Below are 17354 nucleotides of genomic sequence, written 5' to 3' on the forward strand. Positions count from 1 at the left end.
ATATAAGATTGTTTCATGTGGAAATCATGTCTCTTAAAATACTTCTAAGTGGGATACAAGATGATATGTGTATTGGTCCTATAGTTCAATAAACATATGTTATTCAACATTGGTTTTAGTAGTCTTGAAAAATAACCATCAAAAGCACTTTAGCATTCCTTTTTTCTATTATTTGACAAAGTGACATGTAATTCCAGAGATATTATTGCCAAAGGCTACACAAAAATTTAGTTAGATACTTTAATTTGTTTCTAACTTTAACTCTGGTTTTCTTTTCTTCATGAATTGGAAAGGATGGAGGGAGAGAGGAACGGAGGGAGGAAGGGAGAGAAATAGAAAGAACACAAAAGAGAAGTATGTAAAAAATTGTACATTTTTAAATCATGAATTGAAGTATTAGGAAAAATGAATTGGTCTTACTGTCTCCAGTACCCAATTTTTACAGTGATCTATGACCATCCATCAGTAGAATGAGTTATGAAGCTAGACTTAATGGTCCATATTCTTCAATATGTGCTGATAATGCCAATTAGTACTAATAGGTTATGCTGGCACTTCAAGTCAAGAAGAGCTCTGTGAAGTTCCTAGTTTTTGCTTATAATCCATTTTCTTTTGCCTATTGTCATACAAGCAAGGAATAAAGATGATGAGTTAACCTCAATCAAATGCCATTTTCCATGTCAGCGAATCATTTATAAGGTAGACTGATATTACATTATAAAGAAAGAGATTCCGGAGAGAATTAGACCATGTGATAGATTAATGCTATGTAAATTAGTATTCTAATGGCTAATTGTAGGAAAGTGTGCAGTTTGAGTCATTGTATCATTTTCAAGTGGTTCTAAAATTTAGACCTTTCTCTTTCAGATGGTTTATTTCTGTGATACATTTGAATTGCACAGAAGATTTAACTTGTTCTCAAAATTATGTTTCATGTATATGAACATAGCCTTATATAGTAATACACATTTTATAACAGGGCAATAGTATTTTGAAATTATATTCCTGACACGCTAACAAACATCTCTCCTTTTAGGAGTTTAATAACATGGTAATGTTTATGTAAAGTGGGCTTATAGTGTCACACTTGAATCTAATAAAGTGGACATCCATCATGTTGCAATAAAGAGAAGAGGTTCTAATTAAAGTAGGACATCAGTTGCAGGATTAAAGTCATTTAGCGTAATTGAAAAGTGTTAATACCCTATTTTATCCTCTTCCATTGGTATTACTTCAAGGGTAAAAACATTTTAAGGTGAAAATGTGTCTTGTGCCTTTAATTGAATGTTATTACCTCCTGATTGCTACTTATTGAAATTGTTTAATTACAAACCTGGAAAATTAATTACTATATCGAGAAACAGATCCCAGAGGGTTATAATGTTCTTTTTTTGTACGTAAATACAACATAAAAATTGATGTCCTTATTTATAATCCAACTTTGAAACATACCTCAATATGATTTATTATACCCAAATGGTTTTTCTTAATTGATCAACAGTAAAACAACATAGGTCACGCAAATTAATGTCACTGCTCTCGTATAGGCATTTTAAAAATTTGTATTAGGCTGTATGAACTATGTGATAGTCTTTAAAGGTGTATATAATATATACGTGTATGTATATATATACATACATAAATATATATATGTGCATATAGTACTTTTAAAAGTAATACTATAAAAGTCTTTACAGTAATGTGCATGCTTTTAGAACTGTTCTACATTCTTTTAAATTTTTCAGTGATTGGTTTAATCTTGTCTAGATTGTAGTGTTCAGTCATAACTCCTCTGGAAGCTGTTATGACATGCAGAAATCTTATAGTAGAAAGAATTTCAGGTCTTTTTGTTCCAATCTCACAAATACACACACTTTTGAATATCTTTAAGACAAGTTCAATTATCCTGAAGTATTCAAAATGATAAGCAGTTATATTAATTTATATAAAGTACACACATAGTTAATGTTACAGTCTACATCCTCACAGAGTCTGAGGAGCTAAGTCACAGGAATATTTTTCTGCCCCCTTTACACATGGGGAAACTGTGTTTCAAAGATATTAAATAATTAGCTGAAGGTCAGAGATAGAATAAAAATGTTTTAGAGATATAAAAATGTTAATTACCCCTATTTGATCAGTATATACTCTCAACATGTGTTTAATATAACATTATACCCCATAAAAGTACAAATATTACATGTTAATAAAAAGTAAATTTTTTTAAAAAATCAAGTTTCTAAAAATATACATGGTAGAATTTTTTTCTTCAACTATAGCATGCTTCTTTCATAGAGCATATTATTTCCCCATATTTGGAAAAGCTTTCCCAGTCAAACCCAGTGTGTTCTATATTATCACTTCAGTACCGTATATTTCCAAATCTATATATTTTTCAACCATATTCCCATAATTTTAATGGTTGTTAATTTAATCATCCTTCCAAGAGAGAACAGAATACTGATGAGATTGTATTTGCCTCCACAGAACCTACTGTTCCCAAATCAACCCCAGCCGCCCAACAGTCGATGTTCTGTGTCACCAACTGGAGACCTCACAATCACCAACATTCAGCGTTCAGACGCCGGCTACTACATTTGCCAGGCCCTAACTGTGGCAGGAAGCATTTTAGCAAAAGCTCAACTGGAGGTTACTGATGGTGCGATATTGCTATTAATTTATCTCGTGAAAATATTTTTATTTCAAGATAACATTACTCATGTGAAATTTTATGATTTATTGAATGATTTAGATCAATACCTATCTTTTAAGTTTGAATCCGGGAGAAGTAATATTTTCAAGTAGTATCTAATTCTCTCTGAGTGAATACTGTTTTATAATCTTCAAAACACATCAGATGCAATCTGTTTTAATCTAAAAGATACAATGGTGCATTCTTTTAAAGCAAAGCTATCTCACTGTGTTTAGAAATGTAATCTGTATTTTATTTACTCTTATAATGACATGACTACTTCTAATGGATATTAATAATTTTATTTTACTGAAAGAAGAGGAAATATCGTCTTTAATATTACCAGTGTAACAGAGATGAGTTTTTAGATAGCTAATCACATTTTGACATTCCAGTGACTTTAATTATACATTAACTCAGTTAAATTAATTAAATAACTTCTGAAGTATTGAGGAATGCTAAAATTATTATTTTTACTTGCACATATGCACTTTGAATCTAAATTGAGGTACTTACATTCATAGTGAATGTTGAAAATTATCTAGTTCTTTCTCAAAAGTATGTCACAATTGACAAATACAGCATCTTAGATATTTTGTGAACCTCTGAGATTGAATTTAAACACTCTACTTTGATTTATTAAAATAATTAAAAATTATTTTTTCCTGTTGTATATTTCTGAGATATTTCTGGTGTTTTTCACCCTTAATGCTGGGTTCTGAAATATAAAGGCTTTAGTATGTGGCTTGATTTCTTTCTCTGTTGGTAAAATTTCATGTGCTTTCATGCAATTCAAATTTACATGTAGATTAGAAGGTCATTTAAAATTAATAGAAAGAAAGTATCCTTTAATATCTATCCATGGTCTGACCTGATTCAGCATCATGTCAGGAATGGGAATAAATAGCAGAGACAAATACTGGCTGCAGACGCTCAGGCATTAATGGCTGCACCTGCTGATGCTACAGAGATTTACTGCTACACAACTGAAAGGAGAAGTCAGGTTCAAGGGTAACAATGATGAGCAATTGTTCCTTAGATGCACAAGATCTTTGATCTCTTATACCTTGATAGGTCTTTAAAGGAGCAAGAGATAATTATTAGTCTTTTTAAAGTTCTATTTTCTATCAGGAAAAGTCTAGATACATATATATGGAAACTATGATCTTTGGGCTAAAGCCTCATTATCAGTCTATATTACTACAAAACATTTTCAAACATGATGCTTAAGATGTCAACTATAATACAGGATCAACAAAAACAAACTCTAAATATTTCTAAATGAATACCTTTTATGGAAAAGGAAAACAAATTTATAGAAAACAAAATGGGTAAATTAGAAGAGGTCATTTATGTGACTGATAGGTTTCGTGAGAGAGCTAGATATTCAGAATTATATCTGAGGTAATAAAAAGGAAATTTTTTGAAACTTGTGTTAACTGATGATATCTGACAACTAGCTTTGCTTTGGAGGTTAAAATTAAAAGAGTGATGGCCAAGTTTAAAGTTTTTTATCACTGAATGGCTCTGAACATTTGTTACAACTGGATTGAATAGTAATTCCTTCATTGATATTTACTTAAGTAATAAATCAAAATGTCAAAATTCTTTGGCAGAAACATTTAGTGGAGGTTATAGAATTGTTGATTTCCATAACTAAAAATTTCACTTTTATACACACATAATTATTATAAATAATCTGTCTCTAAATATTAAGTTGCCACATTGGCTAATGATTTCAGCTTTCATTCATAGCTCAGATTTTTTTCACATTGTTGATAATTTAATAATATTTGAACCATCATTTTAATTTTGAATATCTTTTTTTGCATGATCCAACTGAAATTCCATTGTAGAATGAAAATACTTGTCATATTCAGCGAAACAAGTAAAAATTCCATCTAGAGAAATGTTTCTACTGTTATATTTTCTGCAATTAGACTCATATCTTGGGAATATTTTAAACCCAAGCAATCATATGATATTGCTAATGGTGAGAGCAAGCACCATGTTTATTAATTTATTGATTATGAATTGAGCTAAGATGTGTTGAAATACACTTATAAAATATATTCCTAAAAGGCATTATTTATATACTGGTACTGTAGTTTACATTTCTCCTTTATTTCTTGCTCTTTTTCTCTAAGAAAATTAGAAAATTTTAATGAAAATTCTGTGAGTAGAGCAGTTAGAATCTAAAAGAACTGGAAAGATGAAATATATTTATATCTTATAGTGGCATAAATGTCACACCATGATTTGATATGAATCATTTATTGAGGATTTATAATGCATAGAGAAGACCATGGAGTTGTTCACAGATCACTGGAAACTCTAAATGTTCATTTAAACTTTGACCTCAGTGGCAGAGAAACCTGTGGTCATCTTTCACTGAGAACATCTTTGAAACTGAAAATTCCTAGCTAGGAGATTTTTAATTACATTATTGATCAAAGTCATCAAAAGATTATGAGCTACACTCCCAACAACGTATCTTCCCCAAAGAATTAAAAGAATCATACCACAGCGATATATGTGCACCTATGTTTACAGCGGCACAGTTTGTAATAGCTAAGGTTTGCAAACAGCCCAAGTGCCCATCAACTGGAAACAGGATAAAGAAGATGTGGTTGTTTTTATCAAATAGAGTACTACTCAGCCATAAAGAAAGAGAAACTAGAGTCATTTATAGCTAAATGGATGCATATTGAGGCCATGCTCTTAAGTGAAATGAATAGGACACACATGTATAAATACCGAATAGTATCTCTAGTGTGAGAAACTGAAAGTGTAAATAAGGATGAAAATGATTAAAACGAATAATTGATAATTTGAAATAGGAAAAGGTCCAAAGGTGGAGGGGTGGCAGGAAGGGAAGGGGAAAGGAAAGAAGGGAAAGGAAAAATTATGTGAAAAAAAAAATGGAAACAAAGTCTATGTAAATAGGGAAGGGTGGAGGGGGTGAAGGGCACACAGGTAATGGGAAAAAAAATAAGAACTAAGATACATCATGTTCAGGTACAAACACCCAATGATAAATGTAAATGTACTGTATACCTAAAATGTACCAATTAATATATAAATTTTAAAAAGATGATGAGCTAGTCTTTTAGATAGAAAAGAGTCAGAGAGAGAGAGGGAGAAAGAGAGAGGGAGAGAGAGAGGAACTAATTAGATGAACTTTGGCTTTATCTAGTGATTTTAGAAATATAGCAGTAAAACAGGTTATAAGATGTTTCTGAAATTCTATACTAACATGTAACTTGAAACAAAGAAATAACAACATTGAAGACTTCATAAATAAATTGTACTCTAATAATGGAGTCTTATTTTCCCTCTGAATTGAAAAAAAACACTCTTTATAAGGTTTTTTGAACTGGTCTTCTGATTTTAACTAATAAAAGAATTCCATAAAACTTTCAATTTGAATTTCTTTTTGCCTAATTATTACTGGATGTATCAGAATTATAATACTGTGCCCCACATCTCAAGATTATTTTTTTACTTCTAAAATGAAGAATGTGAACAAGAAAATCAGTGAAATAAGTTTTTCTAGTTTTAGTTTGTGAACAACAAATAATTGTTTTGTGATTTTTTTCATAGGTTTTCTGATTGATTTAGTAGATTTAGGTTGATTGGAGCCAATGGTATTTTAATATTCCAGGGCTATATATCATAACCTTAATTTAAATTATAATTGGCTTCATGAAATATTTTGAAGAGCCTGATAATTTTAATGATTTCTTCCACAACTGTGAACTCAAATAATAAAGATGGTGTATACACATTAGGAAATAGTACTGCTAACTGGTGTTTATAAAAGCTAGAGGACAAAGGAATTTAGAGCATCAAGAAAAATGACATAACTTTTCTGATTATGTACATTAGACAACCTTTTCAGAAAAATACTATTTCTTATCACAATTGCTAATCAGTACTTGGAATCTATATATGTGCATGATTAAAAATTTGGGGATAATTAATCAAGGTCTGTGCTCTCTAAACCATTACAAAACTTTCTCTTAAGAAAGCCATCATTGGACCAAGCCATTTGATTTTGATTTTAATGAATTCTTAGTGAAACTTTACCTTCTTTTAACTACATACCATTTCCACATACCATTTACATAATGCTAAGCATTCAGATGTGTTTCTTGGGTGATTTTTTAATACTTCTGAAGTCATGCAAGATCCTACTTCTTTAATTATTTTATAAACAAAAACATACTGCAGTAAAAGTTTATGAGATCATGGAAAATTTACTGAAATGAGTACAGAAATTGTAATACATGTATAAATATGTATTTTATATGAAATTTCTATTGTAGTCATATCATAGAGTCTTACTAGATTATTTTACTTTCTGTAATTATATGTACTAATTAGAAAAAAATCATCCAAATAATATGACCATAATTGAAGAACTAATATGATGAGCTTGCAAGTACATTTTTTTACTTAGTATTTTAATATAAAGAAATTACTTCAGCTAATGTACACAGTGAAATTATAAGGAGTGAATTACAAAGTTGTGCATATATTTAAAATGAAAGCAGAAGTGAAGATTGATTCTACTTATAAAATCCTCCAAGGGCTTTCTAAAGAATGCATGGGAGTGATAAAATGAATGTTTTTCATGAATGACTGGTATAAGCTATTTATTATAGTACAGCTAAGCCTTTTAATAAAAATAAACTTTTCTAAAATGTCAGAATTTATCCCTTTATCATTATAATTATAGTTAACGTAGAATAAGTAACAAACAATAGTATGGTCTTAGTACAGTACATCTACTTGTATGTGTAATAGTATGGATGGGAGCTCTGTGATATGTATTTAATATACAGAATATATTATGAGAAGTATAAATGGCTTTGGAGTTTTAACCTTTCTTTCAATATCCATATCCTAAACTGCTGAGTGTCATAAAAGCAAAAAATAGCCTGATTATATTTTTATTCTTTAGTTCTGACAGATAGACCTCCACCAATAATCCTACAAGGTCCAGCAAACCAAACACTAGCGGTAGATGGTACAGCGTTACTGAAATGTAAAGCTACTGGTGACCCTCTTCCTGTAATTAGTTGGTTAAAAGATGGATTTACTTTTCTGGGTAGAGATCCAAGAGCAACTATCCAAGAGCAAGGCACACTGCAGATTAAGAATTTACGGGTAAGTATTATTTGACTTGTCCTTTAGCCCTCATCTTAGCATAAGTATTGCTCCAGGGAAAAACTGTTTGGTGAACTTAGGATCTTACATTTCAGTGTAATTCTTGCACATTTTATAATAGTTCATGTTATTTCTTACTTTAAAAATGATTAATTGAAATTAGAGAAGTCATTGTTCATATGTTACTCATGAATTCATGACAAACCTAGAATCACTCATGAATTCATAACAAACCTAGAATCTTTTTATTCCAATATCCTATCTCATATGTATTAAATAATTGAAATGAAATTTTATACCAGTTTAAGTTAATAATAGTAGTTATTTAGACTTTTTGAAAAATTTGACAAATTTTTATGATATTATTCTCACTTGTAAAGGAAGATTGTGGAGACATATAGATAAATTGGATTGGCCAATTTTACAATTGTGTGAAATGAATAAAGACATGAAACTGAGTATATAGAAGGGGGATTTGACTAGTCAGAGGGAGCCCTCAGATTTTAAGTTAAGTTGCTATTGGTTTTACATTTAAACCCATGAATGAGAAGAAGTCATTAGTAGTCTTTTAATTGAAGTTTATTTGGAAGACAATAACTATTCTTAGAAACTTAATACACTGGATATGTTTCAGGGACAACCCAAAATAAAATATGTGCTTCTGAATATTGTATTAATTATCTATTACCATGTAACAATAGTAGGGAAAATAAAGAGGTTTAAAATAATCCACAGTTATTATCTGACAGCTTTGTGAGTTAGAAGCATGGCCATGGCTTAGCTGGGTCTTCTACTGCAGGGGTTCACAGAGCTACATGATTAAGGTCATGATCTTATCTGATGATTGACAGAGGATTGATTTGCTTCCAGGCCACAAGGCTGTTGGTAGTTTAGTACAGAGTTCCTTGTGACCACTGGATTAACAACCTCAGCATCTTGCTGGCTGTTGGTTGGAGGCTGCCTTTAGTCTCTTTTTATGTGCATTTTCCTGATATGACTGCATATTTCTTCAAAGTCAGCAAGGAAAAAAGTCTCCTAGCAAGAAGGACATTACATTTGTGTGTAACAAAATCACAACCACATGCTGAACATATGCTGAACTTTGAAATAGTCTATTGGCCAGGAGGAAGTCAAAAAGTCCCAGCTACCCTTTATTCAGGTGAAGGATTACAGAAGGTGGGAAAACTAGATGGATGTTAATGTGAAGGATTTCTGTCCTCTACCAGTATATTCAACATGTTCAACCAAATATAGTAAATCTACCCTGACCTGCCCCATGGAGCATGCACTGGCCTAAGATGAACAGTACCTTATCCTAATCACAAAACTGAAGATGAGAGCTAAAACCAAGGTAGTTAATGCGATAAGTGCATGAAGACAAATTGCTTGAAAATGATTTGGTGGAAGCACAATTAAAAGAATCTAGTGCCCAGGTAAAAATTAAGATCCAAGATGAGTGATAAAAAAACAAAATAACGTTGCTGAGTTTTCATATTCAGAACACGGAGAGGAAGGTAAAAGTGTTTTACTATATGTGTGTTCATATGAGGAGAATCATACCCTGAGGGTTGAAGTACATTTACAATTACAGTTTACAAGTTGTTTATCAGTGTATCATGCAGATGCAAATGGAAGTGTGATTCAAACACACATAAATAAAATGTAATGTAATAATCTATGTATGATTTTAACTATGATTTTTGAGGCATAAGAATTAATTTTTTCTCTAAGAAAACTGCTGGCAAGTTTAGTTAAAGGTAAATAAATTAGTAAGACTCTTTTTAGTCTTTTTATGTTTGTAAATTAACTTTCTGTGAATAATTGAAAGTTATTAAAAAATTAATGCCAACTCTTCTTATGTAAACACTTTAACTTCTGTCTTTGGGCTGAAGGCCAACATGGGCCATGGGAAGTTAATGCATTTTCACTGATTTGCTGAGTTAGACAGTGTGCTTGAATAACCAAGATGCTTAGTAAATTTTGAAAGAAGCAACTGAAGGTGTGTGCTTGATTGTGTCAAGCTTTGAGCCCTCTGACAGGCTTCTGAGTAGTCTGTCTATGAAATCTCAGCCCTGAAGGCTTAACTGCAGCCAACTAAGGGCAGAAGTATGTGATGGACTATGCTACCCATTCATCTCTTTTTAAAGCAACTTGTTAGGAATTAGAGGATAAGGATGGAAAAGAATTGAAGAATTTCTAACCAAAACCAAAACAAAAAAATGCTTAGAGTTAAAATAATGAAAAGGAATATGATGATGGAAGCCGATGTGACCTAACAGCGAAATTTAACAAATGACATTGAACCATTTAACATCACAAACTCTGAGTATATTGGTTTTTTAAAATTTATTTTGTTTTTGTCTTTGTTTTGTTTTGTTTTTATGAGATGAGTATTTTTAAAGAGAGATTAAAAGGAGCATTATGGTACTTCCCTTTTCCAGTCATGAAAGGTTTTTCTATAGGTCATATCCCTCTGTGTCTCACTACTTCTTTTTTATTACTTAATGCAAGAAAAAAAAAAAAACATGATGAATATTGTGTTCTCATAGTCCAGCTAATTGGTAACTAAATTTGTATCTTTTGGAAAGTAGAATATTCTGAAACTCATTAAAGCCTACCTACTACAGCTAATGTCAGACTTGTATCTCCCCACAGTGACAATGACACCCAGTTAAGAAGCATTACCTACATACTCTTCTTTAGCATTTTCACAGAATAACAAGTGCTCCATTTTAGTTTAACAGCTATAATAAAATGCAAATTCTTTTACAGTCCATATTCAAATGAACATCCCATTAAAATCCAACCTCTGCTCATTATATTTAGTTTGTGAGTGATGCTTCTTAAATGCAAAGATTTCTAATGACTTTAATGTGCATACAGCCACATTTGAAAGAATAGCTTATTCCACAATAGCTATTTCCATCATGCCTCCATGTAATAGAATACAATGGTACAGAGATGATATGGTAAGGAATAACGAGCCAGAGCAATTTGAAACTTATGTTAAAATACATAATGACATTTAAAATCAATTAAATTTTGTGAAATGGCAGTGACATCCATGCACTAGTGATTTACCTGAGAATCAATTGTGAAATCTAAAGTCATCAGTATACTTACACTTTGAAACGAGCAGATGTAATATTCCATGCACTCCCATATTTATTCAACAGTTAGACCCATCTTCATCACAGAACTTTAATCCTACATCTTCTGTCTTTTCTTCTTCTTTTCGTTCATCAGTTTCTCTTTGTCTCCCATTTCCTATACACCTAACCTAATGGAAATGAATATTGTTTGCATTATTAACCAATAGAGTCCAGCTGCATTGGATCTTGGATCTGATTTCAAAGTACACACACAGAATTATTGACTTTGCATTGGTTATATTTTGGTTATATTTTCAACTCTTTGTAAAGTCCTTGGCTACTCTTCCATGAATAACAAAACATTTTAAATGATCAATGAAATGACAATTCTTAAACGTTTCTTTCAAAAGAATTATATGTTAGATTATTTTTGTGATCCTTTTCAGATCTAGATTGCAGTGACTGTAGGAATGGTTGATTTGTTTTGTAGTGATGCAACTTTATTTTACTCACTGCTATACTGCTGCAGTTTACATGAGTACTTATTCCTTAAAAGGAAAAAAATAGTTTTCCTTTTGTAAAAATTATTTCTTTCACCATATTTCTCTTTGTATAGAGGAAATGTGACCCACTACCATCTCATTGCTTATTTATGGCTAGGGAAATTTTATCTACTAAAATATATTTTGAGACAAAAAAGACCACTTGGCATTACTGACATGCTGTAATCTTATGAGATTCAAAGTCAATTGTGTTCTGAGTTGTCTGTATCTAGCTCTGACATAATAAAGTCCCACCAGAAAGTGGACTTGATAAAAATATTACCATGAGGAAAGAAAGAGAAAAATACAAACAGAACTTTCAAATAACATTTGGTGTAGAAATATACTTTTTAAAAACTTTTAAATCAATATTATGAATAAGATTATATGAGTTAATTTTCATATTTTATGTATATACACGATTGACTCTAATGAAATATTTGGACAGCCCATTGATATGCCTCAATTTATGAAAGTAAATACTGCCTGGTTGAAATTGAGTAATTATTCTACAAGCTTCTTATGATTGATGTCTCTCTCTTCTCTGTGTACTAGATCTCTGATATGGGCACTTACACTTGTGTGGCTACAAGTTCAAGTGGGGAGACTGCCTGGAGTGCAGTGCTGGATGTGACGGGTGAGTTCTTTGTGAATAATTTTAGGAGTAGAGATTTTGAACTCCTCCTGATAGGCGATTATCAAATAATAAGAAGAGATTGAGATTTGAATTTAATTGATGGTAAATCTAAGTCTTCACATTCAGTGTCACTTTTAATTCCTACACCATTTGTGACACAGCATTGCATTTGCACAATTTATCACATTTGTTCTTGATAACTGTTGTTATTTTACTTTCCCCAAAGTGTAAGCAATTCTAGTGATCATGTATGAAAATGAAGTTTACACTTGTTAATTTGGAAGAAGCAGATATTTGTTTATACACTTGTGATTCATTAAGATGATTCTTCACTGTCCAAGTCATCTTTACTGGACTGGGTCCTTTTAAACATCTCATCAACTTATGCAGTCAGTATTAAAGTTCTTTCCTGTCTATTCTTCATAGAATCTGGAGCAGCAATCAGTAAAAATTATGATTTAAATGACCTGCCAGGGCCACCATCCAAACCACAGGTCACAGACGTTACTAAGAACAGTGTCACCTTGTCCTGGCAAGCAGGTCTCCCTGGAGCTCTTCCAGCAAGTGCATATATCATTGAGGCTTTCAGGTATGGGACAATTCCTATGTTCTGCACTTGGTTTTTGTTCTTAGTTCCTAGATTGTAAAATCTCAACTGAGCTATTATGCTGTATTATGTGAAGGACATAGTCAATCAATGCATTTTAAGAATTTATCTTTTATATCTGACTTTAAATATACATTATCTATTTTTATCTCCATAGGAATATAGTCAGTGACATAACCATTTCGTTCAGTTCTTTGTACTAACTATTGTATGTATTTAAAATGAGAATTTGAGACTTAGAACTAAGAGGAAAATACTTATAATTCAGCACAGATACTTTTTAAACTTATGCAATGTTTACCAAAGGATGAGACTTTGGAATACTTGTTCCTAATAACATAAAGTAATTCCAATTATTTTATGTTATATATTTGAATACATCTATTGGATATTACTTCAAGAAGATGCAAAAATCACCATTAAGAAATTGATTCCATGTGTGTCTAGTTGCTGAAAGAAAAAGTATTTTTAGGTATCATTTTAAATAATTGTCATTAACTCAAAGATATAGATAATTAATTAGAAAATATCATTATAAAATTATTCTATAGCGATTTAAAAAATACTGACATGCGTGGGAAGATGGTCTTAATGTACTTTCATATTCAGTTTCATCAGTTTAATATTGCCTAGTTTGAAGGACAGCCACTGTCTTTTGTCAATATTAGGTCAAATGATCACTTTCACATTAATCTTCTCTAATCCACATTTAAAGTAATGATAGATACATAGTTTTCAAATTTCAAAATGGTCTTTTCTATAATTTTTATCCTTAATTCTTAAAGACATCTGAAAAATAGAGACAACCTAAAACATCACATTTTTCTCCTTATCTCAGAAAAAGTAGCATTTGACTTTAAACAAAGTGTTCTAATGTCATCCATCTGTCGCTGGCTGTGAAGAGGTCCACACACACAGATTCAGAGATATTTCACCATTCTGAGAAATCACAATACTGTGTAATGTACAATTTTATTGAAAATGTAACCAAGGGAAAATATTCATTACATGCTTCCTTTCTTCTTTTACAGGTATGTAGTTTTAGAAGGCTCTATTATAATTTTGCATGTGGAATTGATGCAAAAGAAAACACACCTTGTAACAGGAAAATGTATTGGCATAATTTACTCTGTAGTCCATTTATTCTTTCTGCAGGTTAATTCTTTTCAAGGTATATATATATATATATATATATATATATATATGCATTTATGAGGACCATTCTTATTGTATAACCTTGATGTTTGTCACCTTGGCCTCTGTTCCTTTACAGGTATTCATTTAGTGGGCTGCTGTGCATTTAGCAAAGGGCTGTCACATCTTCTGGGCTGAGTTTAATTTTGTTGTGCATGGCACTTCTGTTAGGTGGGCTTGGCTTTGTTGTTGAATAAAACTGAAATCATCCAAATGTTTCATTTATTGGGCTGAACACTTCAAGTGTTGTGTGTGTGTGTGTGAGGGTGTGTTTAATTTTCAGCCATTAACCTTTGTCATTGATACCCAGTTCCATTTCCGATAGCTTTCTGACTGTTCTTTAATTTAAATTTCTGTTCATGTTGCAGCCAATCTGTGAGCAATAGTTGGCAGACGGTGGCAGACCATGTAAAGACCACCCTCTATACTGTGAGAGGATTGCGGCCCAATACCATCTACTTGTTCATGGTCAGAGCAATCAACTCCCAAGGTCTCAGTGACCCAAGCCCTATGTCAGATCCTGTGCGTACTCAAGGTAATTTCAAACGTGACTGCTTTTAGAAGGAAGCATCAGATAAACATTTTAGAATGTGGAGATTGCATGACTAAAAGATAATGTATGTTTGTTGCTCTTTATTTTTTAAAAATGTTTATTAGTATATATTTGCCATACATAATAAATATATTCAATGTGGGATATACATATATCACAACTTGATCTTTTTTTACTTCCCTTTCTCCCCCATATGATGCTTTCTGTAGTGATTGACTGGATTTCATCAAGTCAGGAGAAGCAAATTTGCTGTTTGCCTTCTTAAAATGTGTGCTTTTTATGGAGCTTTTAGAGTCTATAGAGTTAAGGCATAAACCAAGTAACTGGATTCATTTACAAAGTAAAAGTGAATCCACTAATTCAGGACTTTATTATACTTAAAAGAGAAAGAAAATATTTCTCTTTCTTCATATAAATTATACAACATCAAAGCAAAAAAAAAATTGAAATGAATAGATGCCCAGATAGGGGTATAAAATCACTCCCCTACTGTGCAAAAATTCCATTTTTATGGTATAGTGGCTCTCAAAATGTAGTTCCTGAATGGGCAAAATGGCATCCCCTGACCCTGGTAGAAACATAGATTTTTGAGGTTAGGATTCAGAGCTCAGAGGTTGACCCAGCATCACTAAACATGCCCTCCAGGTGATGCTGGTGCTGAACTTTAACAACCACCATACAGTGTGTTTTATTCAATCACATTGGAAGGAATAATTTATTTCAGAAAACAGTAAATCAAGTTTCCTTCCTGAGGCTTTCAATTCTTTTGATTAAAAAAAATCCCTTCTGAATATTAAAATATAATTTCAAAATAGAAGACTGCCCTCATGTTATCTTTAGTAACCTGTGTCTTTCAAACTGAGAAGTCATTGGAGTCTCAAGTATAGTGTAGAATGCTAGATTGTGGTTTCCTTTACTGCTAACATGTGAAGGGAATTAATATAATAGGAATATGCCTTTATTATTTGTTCCTATCTACTTCCTGCAGTGTTCTTGGGAAAGGGTTAATTATTTCTTATTTTATGTAAAGGGCTTTGAACAAGATATAATTCCAAGTTGTATTTTATGCTATGTAAAGCACCATACAGCCATAAAACATTATTATAATTACAATGTAGTTCAGTGATGGTAACTACCAAGCTATTATAACAGAGAAGGGACTCTTAAAGAAATCAAGTAAAATAAAGTCACCACGTGACTGTAACGTTGCTGACATGATGACAGTCGAGGGAGGAGGGAATGCCACTTTGCTATTGTTCTCTAAGCAGTAATGTGATTAATTTTCCATGATGATAAAGGGCCTGTAGGTAAAGAACCTGTCTCAGAGAAAGAAAAAACACAACAAAGAATTTGAAGACCTAAATCTAGTTATATTTTATTTTACCTAGATCCAATTGCTTTTAGTGCATCTGAATTTAATGAGTAAATTAAATAATTGAATGTGAAATGAAAGATGTGTACAATTTTAAGTCCAGAATTATATTGCCTAGTCAATGTCCACCTATGTGGATAGAAATAGTTTTTGTATGTCACTATAGTGTTAGGTAGGGAGATAACAGAATGGGGAAGACTTCTGGTGTGATTAAGTCTGACAGACTTGTCTGATCTTTCAATAACTATGCCAGTCACTACATCTTGACTCATAAAATAACTCTTGGGGAAAAGGTCAAAAAAAGATTAATGAAAAGTTGTTTGTGATCTGGCTTGTTCCAGTTGAGAGACTATACAGAGCAAAAGATTTATGTTCTCTTAACAGATATTTAATAGGAAAACTCACGTTTCATGTCTGAATGTCAGGATCATTTTTGATATCACACTTAACTTCGTGTCTTGCAAAACATTTCCTTTCTAAGAACACTTTGTTTCATGAGCTTTTATTTTTCAAAGTTACTAAGCACCACAGGATCTAGAAGTCTTTCGTTTCATTAAGACTCCTAACTATGTTTATAACATCAGCATCATAGTAAACCATACATAGATCAAAAAAGGTTAATATGCACATGAAGTGACTTTTCCCCCCAATTCAAATAAGACTTCACATTGCTGTTTACATTAACTAAAATAAAAGGGAAGGCCGGGAAGAAAGATCACTGATGTATGTTTCCCAATTATTAATGTCCAGTTTAACTTACTGCACCTAATTTATGTAATAGCTAAGATATACATTTAAAATACTTCTGCAGGAATTGTACATTGTGGTCTAAGAACATAGAGGAAAGGAGATTTAAAAATCATTTTAAATTGGACTTCCTTAAAATAGTTGGAGAAAAAATTCAATTTTTACAAGTTAATTTTACAAGTTAAATTTACAAGTTAATTTTACAAAAAGATCAATATAAATATATGTGAAATTCAGCATATGATATCAATTTGAAGGCCTGTACTATCATTTTCTTAGTGGACACAGAATATGTAAGACTGTATGAGGCAATAGAGTAGTATGTAGGTGATTGGTGAATAAAGACACATAACAGTAACATTTAGGTGATTGGTGACTAAGGAGACACAACAGTGTACAACTTAGTATAAATCTTTGGAAATACTTTCAGTCTTTCTTTCTTCCTTTCCTCCCCTTAACTTACTCGCCCCAAAAACCTGCATAACCCCTTTTCAGGTATTGCATTTTGTCCATAGTGTATTGCTTTGTAGCATTTTATGAGTATTTTAAATTTTTCAGCTACAAGTTTTTTTGCTCCAGTTCCTTTCCCTTCCATGCTTTCAGCCTGAAATAGGTCAAGCAACAGGAAAACACAACCTGTTAAATGGGACAAGGGACTCTGCAAATTCCGAAACTGCAGTGTATGTCTGCATTTACTTCTTGGAAAATCATTCAATGCACCAATATCAAAATTAAGCTAGTCTTTC

At 31.9% G+C, this 17354-nt stretch overlaps 1 protein-coding gene across 14 annotated transcripts in view; it reads left to right on the forward strand.

Moving 5' to 3' along the window:
• The window catches only part of Robo2 (roundabout guidance receptor 2), a 1655220-nt gene that overhangs the window by 1549661 nt on the left and 88205 nt on the right, over nt 1-17354 (forward strand). For all 14 annotated transcript variants that reach the window (XM_087208379.1, XM_087208384.1, XM_004842193.4 and 11 more), the window contains 5 exons: nt 2488-2659; nt 7659-7864; nt 12054-12135; nt 12562-12724; nt 14305-14471. In XM_087208379.1, coding sequence (XP_087064505.1) covers nt 2488-2659; nt 7659-7864; nt 12054-12135; nt 12562-12724; nt 14305-14471 — 790 coding nt within the window. The remainder of the gene's footprint in view (nt 1-2487; nt 2660-7658; nt 7865-12053; nt 12136-12561; nt 12725-14304; nt 14472-17354) is intronic.

The sequence above is a fragment of the Heterocephalus glaber genome, unplaced genomic scaffold, assembly GCF_053883595.1.
Source record: "Heterocephalus glaber isolate CG9 unplaced genomic scaffold, H.glaber_assembly_v1.0 deba00000122, whole genome shotgun sequence".
NCBI classification, from domain to species: domain Eukaryota; kingdom Metazoa; phylum Chordata; class Mammalia; order Rodentia; family Bathyergidae; genus Heterocephalus; species Heterocephalus glaber.